This window comes from Mandrillus leucophaeus, unplaced genomic scaffold (genome assembly GCF_000951045.1).
Source record: "Mandrillus leucophaeus isolate KB7577 unplaced genomic scaffold, Mleu.le_1.0 Scaffold861, whole genome shotgun sequence".
NCBI lineage: Eukaryota > Metazoa > Chordata > Mammalia > Primates > Cercopithecidae > Mandrillus > Mandrillus leucophaeus.
In genome coordinates this window covers 559672-585891 of record NW_012109375.1, presented here as the reverse complement: position 1 = coordinate 585891, position 26220 = coordinate 559672, and the positions used below count along the sequence as shown (strand labels likewise).

The 26220-nt window shown below is 36.3% G+C and overlaps 1 protein-coding gene across 3 annotated transcripts in view; it reads right to left on the bottom strand.

Annotated features, from left to right (window-relative positions):
- Positions 1-26220, bottom strand: part of VAV3 (vav 3 guanine nucleotide exchange factor) — a 408117-nt gene that overhangs the window by 179685 nt on the left and 202212 nt on the right. For all 3 annotated transcript variants that reach the window (XM_011968871.1, XM_011968873.1, XM_011968874.1), the window contains 7 exons: positions 24883-24982; positions 20343-20438; positions 16846-16914; positions 15035-15121; positions 10781-10866; positions 9107-9239; positions 8598-8707 (listed from right to left, as the gene is read on the bottom strand). In XM_011968871.1, coding sequence (XP_011824261.1) covers positions 8598-8707; positions 9107-9239; positions 10781-10866; positions 15035-15121; positions 16846-16914; positions 20343-20438; positions 24883-24982 — 681 coding nt within the window. The remainder of the gene's footprint in view (positions 1-8597; positions 8708-9106; positions 9240-10780; positions 10867-15034; positions 15122-16845; positions 16915-20342; positions 20439-24882; positions 24983-26220) is intronic.

Below are 26220 nucleotides of genomic sequence, written 5' to 3'. Positions count from 1 at the left end.
AAAAAAAAAAAAAAAAAGCTTCTTGTTGATGTAGCTGACTACTGAGTAGAGAAAAAGTTACCACATAGCTGCTACTGGCCTGGACTCTGTGGGACCTGTCCTTTTCAATAAATCATGTAATAAAACTTAATGAAACTGGAAATTGAATAGATACAGTCTGTTCTGTGAGCAGACATTTTTAATATTCAATTAGACAGTAAAATAATAATGACAGATATAGATAATTCATCCAGGTTTATTATTTTCTTTTTTTGGTGAAGTAAAAAACATTTTGGAGCTAAATCATCATGATAGCCTAAACAGGAATCACAGATACTAAAAACAAAAGAAAAAAAAAAATCACACTTCTACAAAAGGCCACATCATGGTTTCATTATAGCTGAGATCATTTTGTGGTAACACATATTGACTAATTCTCTAGGCGTAAGTCATCTTATTGTGCTGTAAGACAGGGGTCACTAACTACAGCCCACGGGCCAAATACAACCACCAAGTGTTTTACTGGAACACACTACACTCATTCATTTATGTGAATCTATGGCCGCATTCGTAGTTAACTATGACAGAATTGAGTAGCTCTGACAGATACCATATGGCCCACAAAGCCTAAACCATTTACTCTGTGGCCCCCTACAACAAAATGTTGCTGGCCCTTGTTCTAAGAGAAGAAATCTGTTGTCTCAACAGAAACTTATTTATACATTTGAGAAGATCCAAACAAACCTTCTGATGAAGAAAATGAAAGAGGAGAGAGAGGAGGGGATAGGAAGGGAAGACAGGCCTAGCAGTACTCATAGTGGTAGTAGCTGTTGTTTCTTAGGCCTGCTTTAGAACTCTGACAGCTTCATGCAGATACTGTAGGCATCTCCATCTGGGCAAAAATATTAACCAAGTGAATCTTTTAAATTTTCACATTTGAATGTCAAATTTGTTGCCAAACCTTTAATAATAGAAACATGGGTCTTTCAAAAATTAACAACAAAGACCAATTTCTTCTGAAACACTCACTGGAGAGCTTAATTTTGAATTGATGGGTAACATGACATGGCTTTATCCTCTAAATCCCAGGACAGGTGTGGAAGGCACTCCGTCTGGCCTGACCAGCCACTCCCTAAAGGGGTGGTGAGGCAAGGGGCGCTGGTCCTCTGCAGGGAGCAGTGCTGGGTGGGGAGGGTCACGCTCCAGGTGCTGCTAAGGGTGTCAAAGACCAGTGAAACAGCACAGGGAACAGGTGCATGACATAAGCGCCACTGTGACGTCTGTTGGCATGACAAAAAATAGACCGTGAATGGATTTCAGGTGGAAAATGGAAAAGGCGTATATCTTTTCTCCTGGGTCTGACAGGTGGGAAAATTTAAAAAGAAAATACACACACACACACACACGCACACGCAAACCAAAAAAGCCACAATGAATCAAGAACATGGAGAGAGAGAGAAATGTGAGAATGTAGGTGAGTCTTGAGCACCTCAGACCCTAAAACTGGAATCTGGGCTAACCTCTGTCTACATCTCCAAGGAGCAAGGAGGCCCCACATAACATATGAGTTGCATAGTTTTCTACAGTTTTCAGTATATAAATGAATGAGATCAGTGCTACTTAAATGACAGGCTAGATAAAATGATAATTGCCCATCCTGTTTGGTTCCAAAATTTTATCCAAGCAAGCCAGACTACTAGAAAGAAACATCTGGAAGGGCTAGCATCAGGTTAGATGTCCATAAAAATGCCTTAGCAAAACTGCAATTACATAGTTTAAGGCTTACATAAAAGAGAAATACTGATCTATGTCATCGACTTCAAGAATTTCAACAAATCTAATGCTGCTGGTAGAGAATGTTTTTCAATGTCTCCTACCTAAGGATCCACACTATATAGCCTTCTTACCATACTGGAAAAAGTTTCTCCCGCAAAGGGCCATTGTAATATTTTGTCAGATAATAAGAATGCCACAACTCATCAAGTCTTTTTTTTTTCCCTTGTCTTCATTGTCAGAAAACTTACAGAGTAAAATTTCACATTTACAACAAAAATATGATACTATGCTAGGACAGATCATGCATTTGAACAACAGGGACAAGATCCCTGCCCTCATGCAAGAAACAGACATTAAATAGGCAAATAGATCTAATGGCAATCCCATATTCCATGGACCCAGGCAGTTCAGCCTTGGGCCGCTAAAGGTACACCAAAATAAACAAAAAATAATTTCATTCTTTACTTAACATTTCAAAGAACATAAAGGGAAGCTAAATTGAGATTCCAAACACCTGCATCTCAAAAGGCCTTTTCCCCTTCTCAAATCCCTCAGACGCCATAGCTATCCCAGAGCCTCACTCACACCAAACACACACAATACTTTCTTTCCATTCCCTAATCCATGAGGCTTTCTTTTCCCCTTTCCTACATCTCTAACCATATGGTTCAACTTAACTTCTCTTCTAATAAACAAAACAGAATCCTTATTCTTTAGGAGAAAAGAGAAGTAAAACTGAGTGGACATCTAACAGATTCTAACAGGAAGAGGGATTGTTGGATTAGGAGAAGGCAGTAAACAGGATGCTTGGATAATTTCTGTCTGGCAATATAAATACAATTGTGAGAGAATATAGAAAAGGTGGTATTACTCACTTAGCATAGGGGTCAGGAGGGATCTCCCTCACAAAGTAACATTTACAGCCAAGACCTGCAGGATATAGAACCACGTATTCAAAGAACAGGGGGAAAGATGAGGCCTGGCAGGGAAAGCTTATGTGTGAATATCTGAGGCCTGGGCATTCTCTAAGAACTGAAACACACAATTTAACTAGAAAAAAAAAGAAACAAGCACAGGAAAAACTAATGGGAGATGGGGCTGGAAAGATGGGTGGGATAAAACCAGTCAGGGCCTTCTTCCATCCTAGCGAAAACTCTGATGTTATAGCAAGTACAATAAATATCCAACAGAGCTTTCTAAGTGGGGTAGTCTTAGCATCGGATGACTCTGATGCTTGTGAAGAAGGACTAGTGGGGAAGAAGTAGGGAATGCAGAAGCTAAAGAGACATGCAGAAGATGTAACCCAGGGGTGGCAAGAGAGAGTTCAGGCAGGTGTTCAGATTTGACGTGCAGTGATTAGTGAGAGATTGATTACAAGTGGCGAGAGGGAGTTGTATCAAGCGCAATTCTTGTGACTCCATATGTTGATCCTTAAGTAAATGGAGGTTAAAGAAGATGATTTGAATAGAAATATCAAGAGTTCAGTCCTGAAACTTAATCCATTATATACTAACAGAATATTATTATATTTAGAAATAATAATACTTAAATTCAATTGCAACAGCTCCCTCATTGTTATAAGCCCAGGGCTTCCAACAGTGTCTGGCATCAAGGCAAGCACACGATAAATATTTGCAGAATGAATAAAATTTCCTCTGGTAATTCTCTCTCTGGTATTCAAAGTATCTGAGCAATATCTTTAGATTAAAACAAATTATGTTTGATGAAATATAACTCTAGGTTTGAAATGTGAGAAACATGCTTTTTGTTTTTATCATATAAACTACAGAAACTAAACTTCAAGAAAATATTCTTGTCTAGTGGAGCCTGAGTTTGAAGATAATACTTGGAAACACTGTTCTATTTGACCTCTGATTATTTAAATTTTTCTTTTTAATTCTGCAGCATGTGTGCTTTTTATTGTGAGTGACTTCAAATTCCTTCTGGAAGTAGATGGGGAATAAATTAGAAAGAAACACTGTGCCTCAGATTAAATGTGATTTGTGGAGCTTAACGGCTACATTCTCACTCCCTGCTCCATCCCAACAGGGAAGCTCCTCTCAGGGCTCATTCTGGGAAATGCAAAGCTCAGGCAGGGGCTGCCCCTGCGGATGACCAACAGGATAGTGCATCCTGGTCCCAGAGTCCCTCTGGAGCTCTAGAATCTCCATCTCCCATTCTCATTCTCTTCTTTCCACTACCATTAGTCCTCGTGTTTAAAAGATAAACATCCTGGGCTAATATTTCAGTAGACAATGCCTGACCTCTATGCTATTTTCTCTTAGGTAATTCATGTAGAACTGTGCCAGGCACTTATTACACAGTCAAGACATCTTAGATACTCGCAGTAGTGACGGCATATGCATCTCAAAGGGTCTTTCTTCATTCAAGGGGGTAAATGAGAATTGTTAGAATTTCAAGAACTGGGCCAAGGTCGGTCAGAAGAAATTCTAGGCAAGAGCACCTTTCATTTCCCTTCAAAAAAGCACTACAAAGGCTAATTCTGAATCTACCCATTACTACCATATGTGATGCTTATGGTATGCCTCTTATTTTACCTATCCTTTTGCTAACTTTTCTTTTTAAAAAAAAAAAACCTTTTTGGCCACTAAAAGTAATGGCAAAGCCCCAATTACTTTTGCACCAACTTAAATATAATTATACTTCTTTATTTTTTACTCAGGTTAACTTACTCCTAGAACATTTAAGAAAACTATCTGATCGCTAGATCCTACTCACAGTGAGAAAACAAAAACAAAAAATACAAAAAACCCAGACTCCAGTTTTAGATGCCAAGATCTGAGTCCAGTTGCTTATTTTAGCATCGTTATGGATAAAGAAACTCCTGTGAACTGAGATCTTCAACTGTACTGTAAATGACACAGCATCAAACTTGTACGCATTTGCTGAAATGCTCCTGTGACTGCTAGTTTCCTGAGCTACAAAATGGGTATGACAAGGTTTATTAATTTAAATCTCACAGAAAAATTCATAAAAGCACAATGGTTATATTGGATTTGGAGAAAACATATCCATAGCTTCTTAACAAAATTTTGAACATTGCTATAGGCAGTTATATCCATATTTTCCAGCATCATTATGAAAACCAGCTTAACCCAATAAAACTATTTGCCATTCTGTTTCACAGATGACTAAATGGAATTGTGAGAGACAGTTAGTGACCAAAAAAAAAAAAAAAAAAAAAGAAAACTCTTTTGGAATAAATAAAAGTAAGCAAAGCATATTGATCAGCCTCTTAAAGATTTAAATACCTTATTTAGATTATGGCCCCCAGAACTACAGCCCTTGCACTCTATTTGGTATATTTTGTTCAGTAATTTTTCCAACAACCTCAAGAACATATCAGTCCTGCTATCACTTATCACAAAAATTTTTTAAAAAAGGGAAAAATATCCTCCTGCCCTATCCAAGTGGGTCACTGCTACTTTTCTCTTTGTTCAGCCTTTCCTATGGAGGTTTGCCAGGTTCTAATGTGGTTCACTGTGTATTTTAAATGCTGGAAGTGGTTATGGTCAAAGAAGGTCAGAGAACATAACTGCTGAACAAGGATGGGGATGTGCTTGGGAGAGACAGAGGCTGAGATTTAGGTCACCTCTGGGGAGAATATTTGGGTTTACCAGATACTTGTTGTTTATTAGTGTTCATGCTTTTCCATGGCCTCATTTAATGTTCTAAATTAAGAGTCTTAATTTAGAGGCTTAACGTAGTATTTTAAGTGCCTTAACAGTGATTTGCAATAATTTTAAATAAAAATGATCCAATCATCCTATAAACAGAATTGCCATCTTCTGTAAATAGAAACGGCAAGCATTTCAACACTCTTAAAAATATCAGCTCCTTGATTTCCCTCCGCCCTCTCACCAATGCCTCCCTTTTCTTTTCAGAATTCCTTAAAGCAATAGTCCAGAGTGCTCTAGGGGAACTCAAGGGACTCGTGTTGATGCTAAAGACACTGGGAAGAAGCCATCCTGTGGAGATACACAAGGCTTGCTGTTCTTCACGCATTGTCACTGATGCGCAGGAGTTATTTTCTTTTATTCTCCGTGACTTATCAAAAAGGATTTAATAATGGATACAGATTTAATACAGATTTAATACATGGATAAAATAATGGATAAGCAGCAAAATTTAAACCATAGGCAAAATCAAACTTCAAGATTTACCTACATTATTCTATTTTTATGAGCATCAGACAGGCAAAATCTGTCTTATAAAGCTGGAAGCAGACATTATCAGGGCTTTCCTACATGATGAACTTCAAAAAAGAAGGAAATAAAACAATGGAATATTCTGACGCCTGCTCAGATTTTATTTTACCATATATAATATAACCCTTATTTATAGAAGCCCTCAACTTCAACTCTGAACAATTCTCCAAAAAGATACTTCTACCCTCTCACTACCTGCATGGACATTCAACAGATCTCTAAAATAACAAAAACTACTTCTACTGGTGTGTTATTATATTGCTGAGGTGCTTGGAAAATAATCAAAGATTAAGAATCCCAGGTTCTGTGCATGTGCTTCAGCCATCCTTATTGTGGTGGAACAATTTCAATCCATACATACTATATGTATAAACCTGTAAGGCGGTGGCTCCTGGTTGCCTACAACTACCCACTCCTCCCTTCTTCCATAGTAAAAGAACCTTAATTTTTAGCCAGAAAGAATCCTACCCAGAATAAAGGTTTTATTTGCCAGCCTCCCTCGGCAGGTGTGGCCACATGACTACACTTTGGTCAGTATTATGTAACAGAAGCGGGTGGTATTTCTACAAGGAATCCATAAAAGTGGGATTACTTTCTGCTACCTAGAACATAGATTTTATACCTAGAGCTCTAGCAGCTATCTTAGACTACAAGGTGACCACGCTTAAGGAGAGAAGCCAAATGCTGACAACAGTATTTATCTTGTCAAGTTTCTCTCTCTCTCTCTTTTTTTTTTCAAGACAGACTCTCAGTCTGTTACCCAGGCTGGAGTACAGTGGTACAATCTCAGCTCACTGCAACCTCTGCCTCCCGGGTTCACACGATTCTCCTGCCTCAGCCTCGCAAGTAGCTGGGACGACAGGCATGTGCCACCACACCTGGCTAATTTTTGTACTTTTAGTAGAGATGGGGTTTCACCATGTTGGCCAGGCTGACCTCGAACTCCTGACCTCAGGGGAATCGCCCACTTCAGCCTCCCAAAGTGCTGGGATTACAGGCATGAACCACCACGCCTGGCCATCAAGTCTCTCATATCTAGAAATTAACTGTTTGTTTTATGGCAACTGAACAAAATAGTGACTGATATATCTATCATACAGTCCAAGGAACCTGTCTGCTCTGGGACATGAAATTCAAGTTTTCTCCTCTGCAGACATTCCTTAACTCACCTGAAGATTATAAAGGCAAACAAAACCCATCAAAAAAATGATAGCCTAGCATATAAGAGTAAAGGCTCGAGATCAGCTCTGTCTTTGCATATTACCACTAACCCCAGCATCCTACCACTCCAATTCAAATTATTCAACTCCAAGTGACTTCCTAAAAAGAAAAATTAGTATATTGGAAGATGTTATGTAGTTTTATAAGTATTCATAAGTATGCTAGAATCCCAAATGCAATCATTATTAATAATAATAGCAATAACAATAGATATCACCTATTGTTCAATATCACATGGCTGCTATTGTACTATTTGGCTAGCACTCTGCTGATACATATTACCTAGAATTTGAAGTAAATATCATCCCTATTTTACAGATGAGGAAACTGAGGCTGTGAGAAGTTTAAATAACTTAGCTTTCATCATGCAGCCAGTTCATGGCAGGGATAATAGATGAACGCAGAACTGACTATAAGCTTAAACATTTTGGCTATAGAATCCTGTATCTCAAAATGTTAGATAAAATAACCTTGAGAATCTTTATTTTCCTAATTTCAGAACCACAATAAAACATCCTATTCCTACCTCTAGTTTACATTAACATGAGCATTTCTTAAAGAAAAAAACTGATAGAATTTGTCAACAAATGGTAAATAATCTTAGAACGCAAATGAAACAAATTCCAAATGTAGTTTTCCTTAATTTCACATTTTGCTAACAGTTTTATTTCAGGGCATCCTATATATTTCCACGAAAAGGGTCATTGTGCACCTTTCAATCCTTAAACATCAAAACTAAAAAGAAACACCTATAATGGCATGTTCTTGGTTATTACATCTCTGTATGCCATTCCTTTTGAAACAGAATTGATTTATTTTCCACCTCTTTGTTGAGCTCCCTCCTCAATAGAACTAAAAACCACTTAAAGAAATTAAGCCCGTAAAGCATTCTTTAAATACATGAAGCATTTTAGCCAAGATTCAAATGATAAGTGAGTGAAAACAGAACATAATTCAATCTTTCTATTAAAAATAAGATATATACGTTTACATGTCTGTTTGTGTAAGTACACATGCAGGTATTTCTATTTAAAGGTATATAATTTTAAAAATATAGTTATTACATAAAAAGTTTATCATTAGAATAATTAATATTTTCTTGGGCTGCTGACAGCTAAAGAACTAAAACAGGCCTATAAGAAAGTCAAACAGAAGATTAGAGCTCCCTCTTTCTTCTTTTTGAAGGAATTCAACAAAACTCCTCTCCTAGGAGACCAAAGTTATCAAGCAGCCAGCAGCCTAGTAGCACTCCTGATCACAGCAAAACATTTCCCCTGTCTCTGTACACATGACACATGCTACAAGCATTAGAGCACACTTATTGGTTGTTCATTATTCATAAGTGACTTAAGTAGTAAAAATAAAAGCACTTTTAAAAATAGAAATACTCACAAAGCCATTTCAAACTGTTCTAGCCATTTCTTCTTTAAATCTTTTGTTTTGCAATAAAATTCTAACCCATTTTGTCCTTGGGTATGGATGAGGTAGAAGCCATAAGACCACTGTTAAAATTAATATTCTTCAGATTAATATGTGTCATTAACAACATTATGTTTCTAAATTCACAAAAATAACTTATTAAGAATAACCACCATAACTATCCAAAAACCCCTCACAATATTATCAATGTACAAACTGCACAATCAAGCTGATTGTAGTCAACTTCATATCTATAACAATTTCTATGCCAAATGCCTTTTACTATCTGGATCATTAGGGCATTAGAAATGATCAGATCTGGCATTTTCCAGTTATTTCTCACAAAGGTATGTACCTAATCAATCTCTAGAAACAAAAACATCTGGATTGATAAGCCACATCTCACATTAATGTATTATCATACTTTTCCTTAATATTCAAGATTATAAGTAAATTACAGTTATTAGTTTCCAAAAAGTCACCTTTTTATTTTCTTTATCGGTTGTAGGATTATTGGCTATCTTGTACTGCTGAAGATCTATTATTTCCTTCATTTCATAGTTATCACCTTTTCTCTTACATACGATCACTGCCAAATCAAATAAGAAGATATGCCTGTGAAAGAGAGACTGATTAATTGATTGATTTTAAATGGTTTAGAAGGATGTGTATTAATTTTTTTTGGTAAGATAAAATTAAAGCAACCAAATGTCTTTTTCTTTGCATTAAAGACAACAGGTAGTATCACACATTGAAAACAATGGGGGATTTGTGGTTATAAGAACTGTGTGTATCTTGGAACTTCCCTTTACTTTGTAAATGGCCTCAGTGTGCCTTTGTGCCTTGGTTCCCTCATTTTAAAAATGGGCAAAATTCATAATAAGAGTAAAATGCACACTGCAGAGTTGTTGAAATGGCCAAATGAGATAAGCCATAAAGTTTGCTCATGAGCAATTACCTTCTTTTTTAATTTAAAAGCTAAAAACGTATAGAATAATATTAATGACATCGGTAGCAGCTTCTACTGAAGTTACTAGGGATCAGCCAAAATGCCTTGAGAAATGTTGTTCATCCCTTTTACAAACATGACTCAATTTAAATCCCCAAGACCACATGCTGGGTAGGTACTGTTTACCATCTTCATTTTACTGAGGAGGAAACTGAGGCTTAGAGAAGTTAATTTGCTCAAGGTCACACGGCTAGTGACGCATGTAACGGGATTCACAAACAGGTCTAATTTTGGAAACTGTGCTTTTACCCTCTATGTTGCTCCTCATGATTTAACTGACCACCTAAAAACACAAACTGAATGGTATATGAGCCAAGTGTAAACTGAAGAAGTTACGGTGAAATTTCCATGTTAATACTTTTTTCTTATTAAGAACAACATAACTTGGGGGAGAAAATAAACCTTATAACCGCATCACCCAGTACCAATACTTGTGTATTTTTATAAACTCTCAGAGATTAATACACTTTTTTTATACACAATGATAATGACACATTCACAGGGCTGTAACACTTGCATCACTTTTAACGTCTATTAAACCAGAGAGGTTTAAAGGACCTGTGGAGCCAGGGTTATCGAGGTGGAAGCAAGAGCTGATGCTGCCCCCTGCTGGCTCTTGCTTCTCCAAAGATTCCAGAAAATGATCACTGTCAACCACAAAAACCTGTTTGACGATCACATATATACATAATTAAGGACTCTGGGCCAAGCTTATTAATTTTCGAGAACTACATCTGCAAATTTCCCTCAAGAAAATATTACTACATGATTCTCACTTGGTCTTCTTTCTTAGGGCATTTTTCTATTATTTTCAGTTATTTAAAAATATATTCCAAAAATTCAATGATGTTTTTACGGTAGTTACCTGTTCTTACTTTATCGCTCTTCTCATTTTAATGTATCCCAGCTGATCATCTATACTTGTTACTTCCTTCTTAATAACTTAGACAAATTAATAGATATCAGAACCCAGGTGGGAATGCCTAAGATAAACTAAATTTTAAAAATTTAGAAATCATGGGTTGGTCTGTCTCCCTGTACTTCTTCCTTTTTTCCCCTACTTCACACTGGAAGAACTGTCTGTAAGGTATTCTCCGTTTTCTGACACTAATTACTTATTTTCAAAATAGAATTCTCCATTTCTTACCTTTCTTGTTTTGTATGCTTGTCTAGAGTGGTTATTCGAATTTCACCATCTCCCTGAGGTCGTCCAAAAAGCAAAACTGGTTGGTTCTAAAATATAAAATGTACATGTCAGAGTTTTTCATAATCACATTAAAATAGAAACAAATGTTAGTAGAGATACTTACTCAAGACAACTACCTTATTACATTAAAATTTTATCATTTTTTACACTTTTAAAGCATATTTACTCTAAAAAGCTCAGACCTACATGATAAAGAAGTCTGTCCTCTGTAATACCAGGGGGTATGTCAAGGACATCAGTTGATTTTAATTATTATATATTCTTAAAGGGGAAATTAGCTATGAAAAGAAAGACTCAACTGGAAGGGTCCAAATTACAAGACAGTTGGGCAACTAATATTTTTTGAGCATCTACTGTGTGCCAACCACCATAACAGGTGTACAGCAAAATGATACAGACACTGTCCTCGTGAAGCACACTGCCCAGTGGAGGGACAAATATTCACAGAAGCAAGAAATTATAAATGCACCACTGCCATGAAGGAGTACAGAAAGGGGTTGGGTGGTGGGGGTGGGTGCTAATTTGGTCTATAAAGTCCAGACTGGCTTTCTTGAGCTAGGACCTCAAGGATGAAAAGCTCTGACTTAATGATTTAAAATAATGAGCTATTTTCCCAGAGGCTGATAACAAAATTACTTTTAAGTGTTTATGAGCACTTCCTGTACATGCTAGGGGAAAAAAGAACTGACTGAAAATCACTAACATCCAGAAATTCCATTTTAATAAAGGGCAGAGATGTGTGATTAACACTATAAATATAAAAATAAATGTTTCTTATCAAAATCCCAGTGATGTTTTCTGCACAAATAGAAAACTCCATTCTAAAATTCTTATGGAATCTCAAGGGATTCTGAACAGTCAAAACAATCTTGAAAAGGAACAAAGCTGGAGGTCTCATACTGACTTCTTTCCAAACCTTATTGCAAAGCCACAATAATCAAAATCATGTGGTACTGGCATACAGACAGACATACAGACCAACAGAATAGTACAGAACCCAGAAGTAAGCCCTCACATATATGGTCAAATGATTTTCAGCAAGGTTAAGACCACTAAATGGGGAAAGAATAGACTTTTCAACAAATGGTGCTGTGAAACTGGATATCTACATGTAAAAGAATAAAGGTAGACCCTTCATTACCTACACCATAAATAAAAAATAACTAAAAATGTTTCAAATACCCAAACATAACAGTTAAAACTATAAAACTTTTAGAAGAAAACAGGGAAAAACCTTATGACAATGGATTCAGCAATGATTTCTTTGAGATTGATAAATAGGACTTTGTCAAAATTAAAAACTTTTGTGCATCCTAGACAATATCAACGGAGTGAAAAGCCAACAGACACAAGAAAATATTTGCAAACCATGTGTCTTATAAGGGACTGATATCCAGGATACAAAAAAAGAGCTTCTACAACACAATGACAAAAAACAACTTGATTCAAAAATGGGCACTTGAATAGGCATTTTTCCAAAGAGGATATACAAATGGCCAAGAAACACACAAAGACAATATTCAACATCATTAATCATTAAGAAAATGCAAATCAAACCCACGATGAGATATTACTTTAAAACCATTAAGATGGCTGTTATCCAAACAAACCGAATAGTAAGTGTTGGTGAGGATGTGGAAAAACTGAAACCTTTGTGCATTGGTAGTAGGAATGTTAAGTGGTGCAGCTGCTGTGGAAAATAGTATAGCGATTCTTCAAGAAATTAACATAATGACCATACAACCCAGAAATTCTCCTTCTGAGTACATAACTAAAAGTGAAAGCAGGCACTTGAATAGATATTGGTACACCTGTGACAATAATAATATAATAGTATTATTCACAATAGCTGAAAGAAGGAAGCAACCCAAATGTTCATCAATGAAAAAAGTGAGGTATTTATATAAAATTAGATATTATTCAGCCTTAAACAAATGGAAATCAAAAAAATAAAATTTTGACACATGGCTACAACAAGGATGAACTTTGAAGACATTATGCTAAGTAAAATAAGGCAGTCATGAAATGGCAAATATTGTATTATTTCAATTGTATAAGGTGCCCAGAGTAGTTAAGCTTACAGAGACAGAAAGTAGATTGGTAGTTTCCAGGGGCCAGGGAAAAAGAAGAACGGGAAGTTCATGTTTAATGAGTACAGAGTTTCAGTTTTGTAAGATGAAGTTTCAGAGATGGTCACACAACATCATGAATGCACTTAATGCTACAGAACTATAAATTTTCAAAATAATTAGAATGGCATATATATACATACACATGCACACACACACACACACACATATATATATATATATACACTTTTTTTTTTTTTTTTTGAGATGGAGTGGGAGTCTTGCTCTGTTGCCCAGGCTGGAGTGCAGTGGTACAATCTCAGTTCACTACAACCTCTGCCTCCCAGGTTCAAGCAATTCTCCTGTCTCAGCCGCCCCAGTAGCTGGGACTATAGGCACACGCCACCATGTCTGGCTAATTTTTGTAGTTTTAGTAGACACGGGGTTTCACCATGTTGGTCAGGCTGGTTTTCAACTTCTGACCTCAGGTGATCCACACGCCTCGGCCTCCCAAAGTGCTGGGATTACATGTGTGAGCCACCACACCCAGCCAATGCTATATATATTTTACCACAATTTTTAAAGGCTACACAGCTGTTCAAGAAATATGCTATGGAATTCTAAAGAGGAAAAATAATAGATTAGGAAAAGGGATTTATTTTAGATGCACCTTGAATAAATTTGATAGGGAATAATAGGAAAAAACATACTAGGCTCTGAGATTACAATCGAAGGCAGAACTGTAGAAATGTATGTCAAACTGGAGATCTTATAATACAGCAAAATATCCACAATGTAAAGCACAGGGACAGTTATTAGCTGGAGGAGTTCAGGAAAATAGCTTAAGTCTAGATCACTGAGGACCTTAAATATCATGCCAAGGAATACTGACTGAATCTTGAAGACAATAACAAAAAAAATCTTGACAAATTTGAGAAAGAAAGTAAATTGAGAAATCCACATTTTGGAACTGCAACTATGTGAAGAGATGATGAGAGGCTACTGTGACTGGAAAACCGGCAGATGATGGTGTCCTGAAATGGGTATGTGGCTGCATGTGCGAAAAGAAAGAGACAGGTTCACAATGTTTCAGAGAAAACAGCGATGAAATTGCTCTACCAAAAATGTATCCTAAATTCACTCATCTCTATTTGCACTGCCCACAGATTAATCCAAGGCTGCATCCTCTCTTGAAACCACTTCAACAGCTTGCTGGCTGGGCTGCCTGCTTACAGGGTCTTTTTGAAATGTCAATCAGTCTGTTGTAATACTCCCTGATAGAAACCTTTTAATAGCTTCCCACTGCAGTCACAGTAAAATCCCAATTCAGCATCTTGGCCTACAAGGCTGTGTTACGCAATTGCCCTGCCCATCCCTCATGGCTCAGAGCCCACCATCCTTCCCTTCACTCTCCATTTCCCGCCACTCTTACCTTTCAGCTTCTTGAATACACCTGTTTTTTTCCCAACTCTGAGCATTTCACCTGCTACGACTTCTGCCTGGGTCACTTCCCCCTAGATCTTCATGTGGCTGGCTGCTTCTTATCTTCTAGGTCTCAGTTCAAATGACTTAAAAGGACTTTTTCCAACCAACTTATCTAAACTAGGACTTCCCTTATAATCTTCAGTTATAGCAGCCAGTTCACAGCACTAATCTCAATATGGCATTTTTAACTCTTTTTTTTTATTTTAAACTGTCTCCTCAATCTTGAGACCATCTTGTTCACAGTTACAGTCCCAGACCCAAGCAAAGTGTGTGGGTCATAATAGTCACACAGCAAATATATATAAAATGAATAAATGAATAGGAATCAGCCGTGAGTATGTATGGGGATGAGGGAAAGAAAAGAAAAAAAAAAGTGGACTCCTATGTTTAGATTCAGACTGCTGGGAGAAGAGGCAGAGTGTGACTAAGGTAAGAGGGGCAAGCCATCACACAGTCCCTAGACATGAACAGGTCGCAGGTGCCCTCAGACACCCACATGAACACTGCCAAACAAAGGGATTGGCAACAACACCCAACAGTAGAAACTTGAAGGTAAAAACTATGTTTTCTTCAACAACAAATCCTAGAATGTCGTTGATGTGGGGGTGAGGGGAAGCGAGATGGAAAGATAATTACATACCAAATTCTCTATAGATAGCTGAAACTGTTTAATTTCACGAAGGGTCTCATTATCTCTTTTCACTTCATTCACATATTGTGCCAAGTCCTAGACAATAAAGAAAGGGGTAGAAAAAGAAGGCACACTAAGATTAGAGATGCAAACTGCTTTGAAAGAAAACACATCATTAATTCCATTAGTGGTAAAAGTAACCACTGTAACTTTTCAAAGACAATAAAATGAATGCCCAGTCAATCAAAGCTGCATCACAGAGGCAATTTTAAAATGTCTGAAGTACAGCTGGGAAGACTGAAGAACTGTCATTTGCCACACCACTGAGAAGAGTCAGGATGTTGTTGCCTTAAAAGACAAAACAAAATATACCGCAATAGAGCAACAAAAAGGAAACTAGGTCGGAAGAATAGAAATTCCAAGCACGTTAATTACTGACCTTGAGAGCACGATATTTTTACACAGGTTAGAAGGGCAATCATGAACGATTAGCAGGGAGAAAAGTAACCGAAAGTTAGAAAATGAATCTAGCAAGACTGTTTTATTTTTGCAACCAGCTAAAGTCTTCTTAGTTCCTGAGAGCATTCAGTCAAGGAAACCAGTTCAATTTTAAAGAGTTAACCCGAATATGGATTCAGGAGAAGTAAAGGAGAGGTGAGGAACTAAATAGCACAACATGCTGGAACTAAATTTAATTCATGAATTAAAGTGAACAAAAAATGCTGGCCGTGTCTCTCCATGTGCCTTCACCTATTTTAAAATGTCTTTTCTCATATTTGAGGAAACATTAGCTAATCTTTCCATACTGTAACTAGCTATTTTTGTTACATGTGCTCCAGATTTTCCTGTTTTCTGAGCTCTTTTTCTTTTTTCTCTACCCTCTTAAATTCATCTGCAACAGTAGGGACAGAACTCTGCAAAAAGCAGTTCCTAACTTTGTTCTAAATGGAAGTCTGATTTTTCATAGGATAGATTCATAAACGACTTCTTTAAAAACTGGAACTTGGTTTGACTTTTTAATAATAATAATAAATAATTGTGTGGTGTTTCCTGTTAGTGACAGACAATCAGCTAAACAGCAAAGCTAACACGAATTGGTACAAGGACACAGCTAAGTAATTAATGCACTGCTCTGAGCAGGGTCACCTTGCCATTTTGTTTTTAAGAACAAATATTTCCCTACGCTTTAAGTTATTGGCAAATATCTCATTTCAAAGTCATTTTTATTCAACATAATGTGGAAACTGAGGTTTTATATATTCCCCAGTAAGTTCAAAATGTCTGTCTTTATCTATTCATAGTTCTTAATTTTCATATTTACCTGAAAACCGAACAAACTGAAATTCACTTGTATTAAGTCATAGCATCCACAAGGATAAACCTAGCAGATATCCTCATATGAAGAAAATAGTCACATGGGGTTCTGAAGCCACCAGCTGGCCTACGACTTACACAAGCCAACGTTTTCTATTAGTCACCATGAAAAGAATGGGAAAAATACCATGATATTAAATAATTCCTCATGGTTATGAAAGTTGGTATACTTGTATCTAAGTGATTTTAATATACTTCTTGTTTTATGTGTTGTCTAACAATTAAATCCATGCAAGGATACCTATTCCAGTAAAACAAACAAACAAACAAAATATCCAGCTGTCCCCACTAAAAACAAATGTGTATTATACATTAGGATATCATAATATTATTTATATATATTATTTTATACATATATATTACCATATATGTATTAGCAATTTGAATTCCATAGTCTTTAGGCAAGAATAAAAAATATAAACAAGTTACTGACGAATCTGCCCTACCTTCATGGCATCAAGAGCCAGTTTCAGATTTGCCTTCTCAGTCGCATCAGTGGTATGTTTGACCAGTTCCTATTTGGAAGATATGGTTTAGTACTACTTTCTCAAATTAAAACAAAGACATACTAAAGAAAACATTTTTACAAATAAGCCATTATTATTGGTTTTCTCTCTATAATGTGATAAATCTAATATGTCTGGGCTCCATTTCCATCAAAAATTTCAAACTGTAAGACCAACTAGACACCAAAAAATCATGAGACATTTTCTTTTCAAAGATGAATCTGAATTCTATCCACCACCATTACACTGACATTGATCCCTATTGTTATGAAAGATTCCACAATGATTAAAATCATACTTTTTACTCATTATTATTCTTGGCTTCTCTATAGCTTTTGATTCTTTTGACTGCATCCCTCCTTTCATTTCAGGGACATCGAGATGTTCTATTTGTTGCTGTTATTGCTGTTACAATTGCTTGTCTGTCCATCCTAAATTTCTGCCTACTCCTCAGTCTTTCATAGTTTCTTCTTTATTTGCTTCTTAGAAAGTTATTGTTCCTTAAGTTTTCACCCTAGTCCTCTTTATTTTACCTTATTTTACATACTCTACAAATTCTATCACAACCACTGTCATAATGTCAACTATCACCTCATGGGCCAATCACTGTCAAATGTACGTGCTCAACCCAAAATTCACACAGTCCCGGACTCATCCGTCCAACTAAATGGTTCTACCTCATTATTTCAAAGGCTCCTCAAATCCAACATTCCCCAAACTTAATCCATCTTCACCCAGAATCCTATTCTTAGATCCTGTTTCTGTTTTATTGAATGATGGCACTTCCATCAATGTAATCACTTAAGCCAAAACCTAAAAGGTCCCAGACTTCTCCCTGTTCTCTCTCCCTCACTATGTCCTATTGATGCTAACTTTGATCCTGCCCCCTTTGAACCATCCTCACTGCCACTAATTAGGTTCAGATCCTTGCCGTTTTTCAAACAGATAATTATTTGCCAAGCATGGTGGCTCACACCTGTAATCCCAGCACATTTCCAGCCTGAGATGGGAGGATCACTTGAGTCCAGGAATTTGAGACCAGCCTGGGCAACATGACAAGACCCCATCTCTACAAAAAAAAAATTAAAAATTAGCTGGGCAAGGTGGCATGAGCCTGTAGTCTCAGCTACTCGGGAGGCTAAGGCGGGAAGACAGCTTGAGCCTAACTGCAGTGAGCCATGACTACACCACTGCACTCCAGCCTGGGCAACAGAGAAAGACCCTGTCTCTTAAAACAAACAAACAAACAACAAAACCAGGTAATCATAATGAACTTCTGATTGGCCTTCCGACTTGCAGTCTCTCCTCACTACAGTCCAGTCACTCTATTGTCATCAGGGATAGGTTTCCATAATATGAATCAGATCCTGTCTCTACCCTACTCAGACTTCTGTGATGCCCCACGAAAGCTTCAGGTTGTCACCCACACCTCCTAGATGCCGCATGATCTCAATTCTGCAAACTTCTCTCAATTTCTCTTTCCACTTCCACCCAAACAACTTATATTCTATTCATACTAAATTAATTGCAATTTTAAAATATGTTCTAATATCTAATCCCATTAGAAATATTATTTTTTCTGCTTACAAATTTCTTCCCTTCTGATTTACTTATTGACCCCTTACTCTTCCTTTAAAGCCCAACTCAAGAGTTACTCCTCTGGGGTGTCTTCTATGGCAGAGGCCTCTACTCAGGTTCCCAGCTTCGTTATACATTATTATTTAGGCCTTTATCTGTGCCGGTTCTGTACCTTATATGTACCTACCACATTGTGTTATACTTGGCAGTTTACACTTCATTTTTCCTTTCTAAATGATGAGCTTTGTCTGTCATATATCATGAGTGCCTAATACTATGTTTGGCACAGAGAAGTCACACAAAAATCTTTAATGAATCCAATACTAGCAGTGTTTCTACTATAAACAGGACCTAAAGACGAGTCTATTAAGTATAATAAATCCATCAAAATTATATTCTTTTATTCCTTAAAAGTTACTTTTACTTCATTAAATAAAAATTGTTATTAAAGTTCCCAATCACCCACTATAAAATATTCTACCCTTATGAATCTGTGATTTCAAATCATCAAGCATTTCAAGTGATTTCCCCACTAAAGTACAGTAGTAAGTAAAAAAGCCCAAATTGATAACCACATTTGTTCAGCAAATTTCTAGACAACAAATAAATTTTACTCCATAGAATTTTGAGAGGGAAGAACATTTCTAGAATTTTTATCTATGTGTAGTATCCAAAATAAAACTTTTCCTATTTTAAAAAGTCATCATGGAACTAAACATACTCTTAAAATTGTAAATATAAAACAACCCAAGGGAAATTAGGGGGAAAAGTTTACTGAATTTCAAAAAAGTATGGTTGTATTTTATACTTTTATATGTCTGTGTAAAACCCTGTGAGGACCAAAATAGGTATTTTTTAAAAGCTGTACCTTCTAAAATCTTCAATCGATACTTGACTATACCAAAGTTACAAAATAAATTATTATCTTATTTTGGACACGTTTTTAGTTCCAGGATGCCTTGGAAACTGATTGCCTGAGTCGTCCTTATTATTTTTTCATAAAATCCAATTTGATTAAGTTGCCTTGAGTTTAGGTCTCATAAATGTTTTAATGCATTTTTAAGGAATAATCAGGGTTTGAATTTTTCTGATTTCTCAGTAGAACAAAAATAGAGATGACTAATAATTTTGCAGCTACAGTTCAAGAAATTTAATATACAAGATATACAAAGCACAGCCAACACAAAATTGTATTTCACATACAGGTAGTAGATCTTTTTAAAATGACATTTCACAAGCATCAGCAGAGTTGACAGACTAATACAGTAAGACATTTCTTTGGAGCAGAACTAATGAGTCTCCTGGTATAGCTATCAAATTAAATTTATAAGACTCTCCACCCTCATTAGAAGACTAACCGTGGAAACCATAGCTTTGTGGGTTATAACAAGAATCACTTCAAAATAAATGTAGTCTTATTATAATTTAGTATAGTAGAAAGCAATATGGAATGTGACACAATTCTCTTTAGCTGTTATAAGGCAAAAGGTCTAATATGATTAATCTGCCAAAATTCAAGTGCACTGCAATATTGAGATGCTCATAAATGAATACTGATAACTATAGAAGACTTAGTTGAAAAAATATTTTTATTTGTTTTGACTTGTTTTTAATTATTTTCTAGCCAGTCCTGTTTTAAAGACACAAAATATGATTTATGGCAGCTACTGAATCATCTTTGTTAAAAGGAAGAAAAAATGTCCAGCTGTTCTGTTATTTCCCACTTAACTATAATAATAATTCAAAATGTTAAGGGGATTGGGCCCAACACATGGAATATCTGCAATGTAGTTGATGCTTCGTTAATATCTTGTTGAGTGAATAAATGGACAATAAACAAACTGTTTTAAGTTACATACCTGGAGGAGAAGGTGGTACTTTAAAACACGTTGCATAGGAACCACAAGCAAGTCTCGAAGAGTAAATTTCCCATTATTTGCTCTTTTGGAACATTCCTAATGAAATGTTTTTAAAAACACTTTGTTAGAGAGTCATAAACATTAAAAGATGCAAAGGCCATAAGCAGAACAGTTATCATATAGTAAATGAGTGTGTCTGTTTCCTTAACAATCCTTCTCTGTAAATAACAGAAAGTATCTTCAATTTAAAACAAAATCTTGCAGTATTTTAACTCCAAATATGAATCAAATAGAACTATTTTGTGTACGAAAATTATTTTCTCAGCTGGGCGCGGTGGCTCACGCCTGTAATCCCAGCACTTTAGGAGGCCAAGGTGGGCGGATCACAAGGTCAGGAGATCGAGACCATCCTGGCTAACATGGTGAAACCTCATCTCTACTGAAAATGCAAAAACAAAATTAGCCAGTCATGGTGACGGGTGCCTGCAGTCCCAGCTACTCAGGAGGCTGAGGCAGGAGAAAGGCGTGAACCCGGGAGGGAGAGCTTGCAGTGAACCAAGATGGCACCACTGCACTCCAGCCTGGGTAACGAAGTGAGACTCCGTCACAAAAAAAAAGAAAAAGAAAAAAGAAAATCATTTTCTCTAGTGCAAAATCATGGCCTCCCACTGTCTTCTTCAGTTTATCTTTATTGCTGTACCTCCCACCAATTTCCCCCAGTGGACTTACAGAACAGGCATCAAGAACACATCCCTACTCATCAAAACTGTCATTAGTCTTCCCACTCTCATGCCTTGGTTTATTCAGTTCCCTCAACTATGATGTGCTTTGTCCAGCCTCCGGCAAAACGCATCTTCCTGTTTAAGAACTATAATCCTAGGCCTTTCATAACAATTACAATCAAAATCGTGTGTACTCTCTGTCTTGTGGGTCTTTTAATTATTATCATATGTAATATCTACCCCAACATAATTTGTGCTGTATGCCCCTAAGAATGTAGTATTTGCTTAATAAGTATTTACTGAACTGAAATGAAATTTGACTTTAAAACTTTGTTCAAGTATAAACCTACTACGCAACTCCAAGATTTAGAAGACTCAGATTGTATTTATTTTAATTTCACCCTCTTCTTTGCTAAAGGTTTATTTTAAAATAGTATTGACTGGTTTGCTCTTTTGATAATAACTATGACTTTGAAAAAATTACTTTGACATGTCAAAGAATTCACTTAAAACCAAGATTTGGCAACTGTTGGCTGTGTGACTTTAGACAAGTCACTTTTCTGATTTTACCGTTTCCCACATAACTGGTGTTCTTCAAAAAAAAACAAAGGGCCATACAAATATTATTATTAGTGAGCAACCTCATAAGTCCAAAATCCTCACACAATTGTACTCTGTGTCCTCTCTTTCTCTAAGATGAGAGGGACATCTGTGTCCCTGATGTCCTCTCTTTCCCTAAGATGAGCACTGACTGCAAAAACTATATATTTAGAGTCCCAGAGTACAGTCATTGGGCAAAACTTCGACAATAACTCTGAAAGAAGGAAGAACAACATTCAAACAAGACTGAGAATATAATGGAGATGCGACTGACAACTTGCTGACTCCTATCTGGAAGCACAATTTTATATCTTTATTTTAAGAAAAACTGCTTTAATGTTGCCCTATTAGGAAGTATGTGTATGAGTTGTAAAATTTAATTTTATCATCAATTGTACAAGGACCTTTCCAATTCATAGATGGAGCTGTGCTTTAAAAAATACACTTTTGCTCATACGTTTGTTTCTTTTTGCCCACACTTAGTTTTTCTGGCACATGGAATGATATATTATCAGGAGCTCCAAAACAAACACCATTAACTCTAATGATCAGTGACTAATCAGGCAAAATGAACTGGGGACACATCCTGACATGTTAGCTGTGTCATCAATTACTGCAGTTCATCAGAAGGATAACTATTTCAACCGGTTTCTTACTTCTACAGATTGCAGAGAGCTCTGGATCATGGGTCTCAAACAGGAAGTTAAATTGTTAATATTACTGTAATGAGTGGATCTTATTTCCTCAACTGCATTTTAAGGCCCTTGGAATTAAGGTGTAGCTTATATTTCTTATGTTATACCATCCCAACACAGTGTTAGGAACAGAAATATTATACATTTAGAATTCACTGTACTATGGAAATTAGTGTCAAAATGTTGAAGAAAAAAAATGAGTTCCTTTACATTCTAAGTTACAGGCTCAGGAAGTAAAGAAACCAACATTGCTGGCATTAGCTACACCTGGGAGATAGAGACTGAAGTGTAAAATGCTTATTCGTGTTGAAAGTAAATAATGGCTAGAAAGAATCCTTCCAAAACATCCAGTCACTTGCTTAGCCTCAATTCAATTGTAAAGGAAAATAAAATGGGGTAGGATGAGCCAGGCTTACAGGGCAAGATAAAGAGATTCATCGCCCTTCACCCCATGTTACCTTGGTTCCAAAGTAGAGAAGAAAAAGACCAAAAAATCAACAAGAACAAAAATAACCACAAAACAGAAGACACAAAGAAGACAGAGACACACCAAGAATAAGGCAGTTTTCCTTCTATCATGCTGGGGCTTGTGGTGGGCAGCTCCAACTGAGCATTTGTTGAAGTGTTAACATTAAGTATCCGACTTAATACTTCCAAATCAGGACTATGGTTAGAAGTGGGAGCTTTTAAGCTGAGGAAAGGACAGCAGGGGCAACTCACCCTGTGCCTTTCAGACTCAGCCTGATGTCCTCTCTTTCCCTAAGATGAGCACTGACTGCAAAAACTACATATTTAGAGTCCCAGAGTACGGTCATTGGGCAAAACTTTGACAACAACTCTGAAAGAAGGAAGAACAACATTCACACAAGACTGAGAATATAATGGAGATGTGATTGACAACTTGCTGACTCCTATCTGGAAGCACAATTTTATATTTTTATTTTAAGAAAAACTGCTTTAATGTTGCCCTATTAGGAAGTATGTGTATGAGTTGTAAAATGTAATTTTATCATCATATTTTTAGTCACTGGTTCACAGCTCTACACTTAGTAGGCTCTATTCTCCAAAGAGGAGCAGGAAGTCTTTGCACCAACAATGTTACAAGGATGATATTTAGTGGTGACTCAAACTACCTCCAGTCTTAAAGTCAACATAACGAAGGAATATTAAGATATAAAGCAAAAAGATCATGTATCTAGTACAGTTATTTGGTAGCCTGTTAAGGTGAAAACTGTCTAAGCAATAGTTTCCCTTTGTGGGAGTTGTGAGCTATGAAATCATGCCAGAGAGGCAAAACAATGAAGGGCTTCTGATTTGAAAATCACCTGCCCCGTCTCCCCTGACCTCAGTGCTACACTGAACAAAGAATAGGAAAAGGGGTATTAAAGAGGCAAATAAGCCAAACACTGTTAAGAGCTTGCTATATATCTCTACCTGAAATTTAATGAAATTCAAATACATGGATAATACAACAACTAAATTCAAATACATGGATAATACAGTAACTGATATAACAAACATTCTTCAAAAGTTCTTTGAAAGCATGAACTCCTCAAACTCCTCTTCAGAAAAAAAACAAAACAAAACATGACTTAACATAGGTTTCTAGACTTATATTCTATTGTTATCATGCACTCTTGATTATAATGGCCTACGTGCCATTTCTCAAACTTCCCCAACTATTCTGGTCAAGACATACCAATTGTTCGGGAATGCTCTCCATAGAATCTCATCTGTCAAAGCTCATCCCATTCTTTGGTGACCTAACTCAAATGCTGCCTCTTCAGATGAATCCTCTACAATCTTCCACACTGAAGTGGGTAGATTCAGTCTCACAGAGCCCTATTGCACAGTGCTTATCACATGTTATTTAATCCTATCATATTTGTGTTTGTCTTCTCTTCCTTCTTGTGGGCAATATCCATGCCCTTTTAATACATCTGACTCTAAATGTCATATTTTTAGTAAACACCTTTTTAATTTTGTTGTTTTTGATACAGGGTCTTGCTTTGCCACCCAGGCTGGAGTGCAATGGTGCAATCATAGCTCACTGCAGCTTCAAACTCTTGGGCTCAAGTCATCCTCCTGCCTCAACTTCTCAGGTAGCTAGGACTACAGGCATGAGCCACCCCGCCCAGCTAACTAGTAAACATTTTAAATCTACATATACGTTATCTAACCTGTCTTACTCGTCCTGTACTTCCTACCGTCTATGCAAGTTACAATCTCTCTGAACTTCTGCTTTCTCATAAGATGAGAAAATTAATTGTACCTATCTCACAGAGTCAGAAGGACCTAATGAGATAATGCACGTAAAACATAGGACCATAAATGTTAGATTTTTACGACTGTTACTATTACTACCATATTACTATTTTATAGAGCAATTTAAATATTTTATAAAATTGACATGAAAATGTATTTAAAACAATGGGAAATGTACTGCTGCACTGATCATAAAGAGAAATACATTGCTTTTAGGTTTATTTTGCTTTATGTCATAAACAAAAAATAAATAGGCACCTCTAATTTCAGTTTGACATCTTCTTTTGTCTTAGAAATGTAGTCTAAACTAGAGATGGCCGACTCTACTCCACTGCAGTACTGCCCGTAAATAACCAATCTGAAAGGGAAAAAGAGAAGAAATCTGTAAGACAAAAAACAAGAAGGAACTGGAGGGGAAAACAAGCAGAATTTTCATCTCTTTAAAACCATAGTTAGGTATAACCAAAATAGCAGTAGAAATTATTTTTAATACATATCATATACATAGTCCTAGAATGAGGGTCACTCATTTTTATAGTAATGACTAATTTTTAGTTCCAACTTTGAATGAGATTAATTCTATGTACATTTTTATAGCAGGTAGAATTTACAAACTGGCTTGATGACTGTTAATGTTATTTGAGTAGACATAAATGAATTCCAAAAACAAAATTAAAAATTTCTGTTAAAGCTCTTACTAGAAATAACCTTCATCTCTAAACACTCAGAAAGTTTTATTTTCTATTACAATTTTATGCCAATCAGTACATACAACTCCTTCATTATTAAACCTCCTACTCCTTGCTACTTTTTAATTAAGGAACATAAATCATCTGAAGAGAGGAAAATGAGAGACCGGAACTGTGCTGGACAGAAGATAACTCATATCACATGGAATCTGACCCACTTCAGGGAACGTATCTCTGTAGTAATACAAATATTTTGCAAAGAGGTCAGTTGGTTTATTGTTTCTCTTAACTCTCCACTGGAAAAAAAAAAAACACTACTAATAAGATATGAATATTTATCGAAGACTTGATGCAAAGCAATTCATTAGCCACTTCTTAGTACTAGGAAATACGTTGCTTGATTTGAAAAGAGAGATAATTATATTTTAAGCAAAATTTCTTGATACTCCAATTCATATAGGTTGTCAGGAGATTTTTTTTTTTTAACTTAGAAAGGGAAACCGACTCTGCGAATCTAATATTCTGAAATAGAGTGTCATAAAATACTAGAGTTGGAAGAAAAGTGGAAGAAGCATTAGGTACCAGCTAATCTATCTCTAGTGTTTACAGATGGGGACATAGAGGCTCAGAGAGTTAAAATGACTTACTGAAGATTACATTGCTCAGTAATGATAAAGTCTATAAAAGAACCTTAGTCTTTTGATTTACAATGCATTACATTGCTCAGTAATTCAGAGAGTTAAAATGACTTACTGAAGATTACATTGCTCAGTAATGATAAAGTCTATAAAAGAACCTTAGTCTTTTGATTTACAATGCAAAAAAATAAGCACCATAGTAGGTCCTTTCTTCCCCTCTTTCTTCTTTTTTCTTTTTAAATTACATATATAGAACTCAAACTACTACT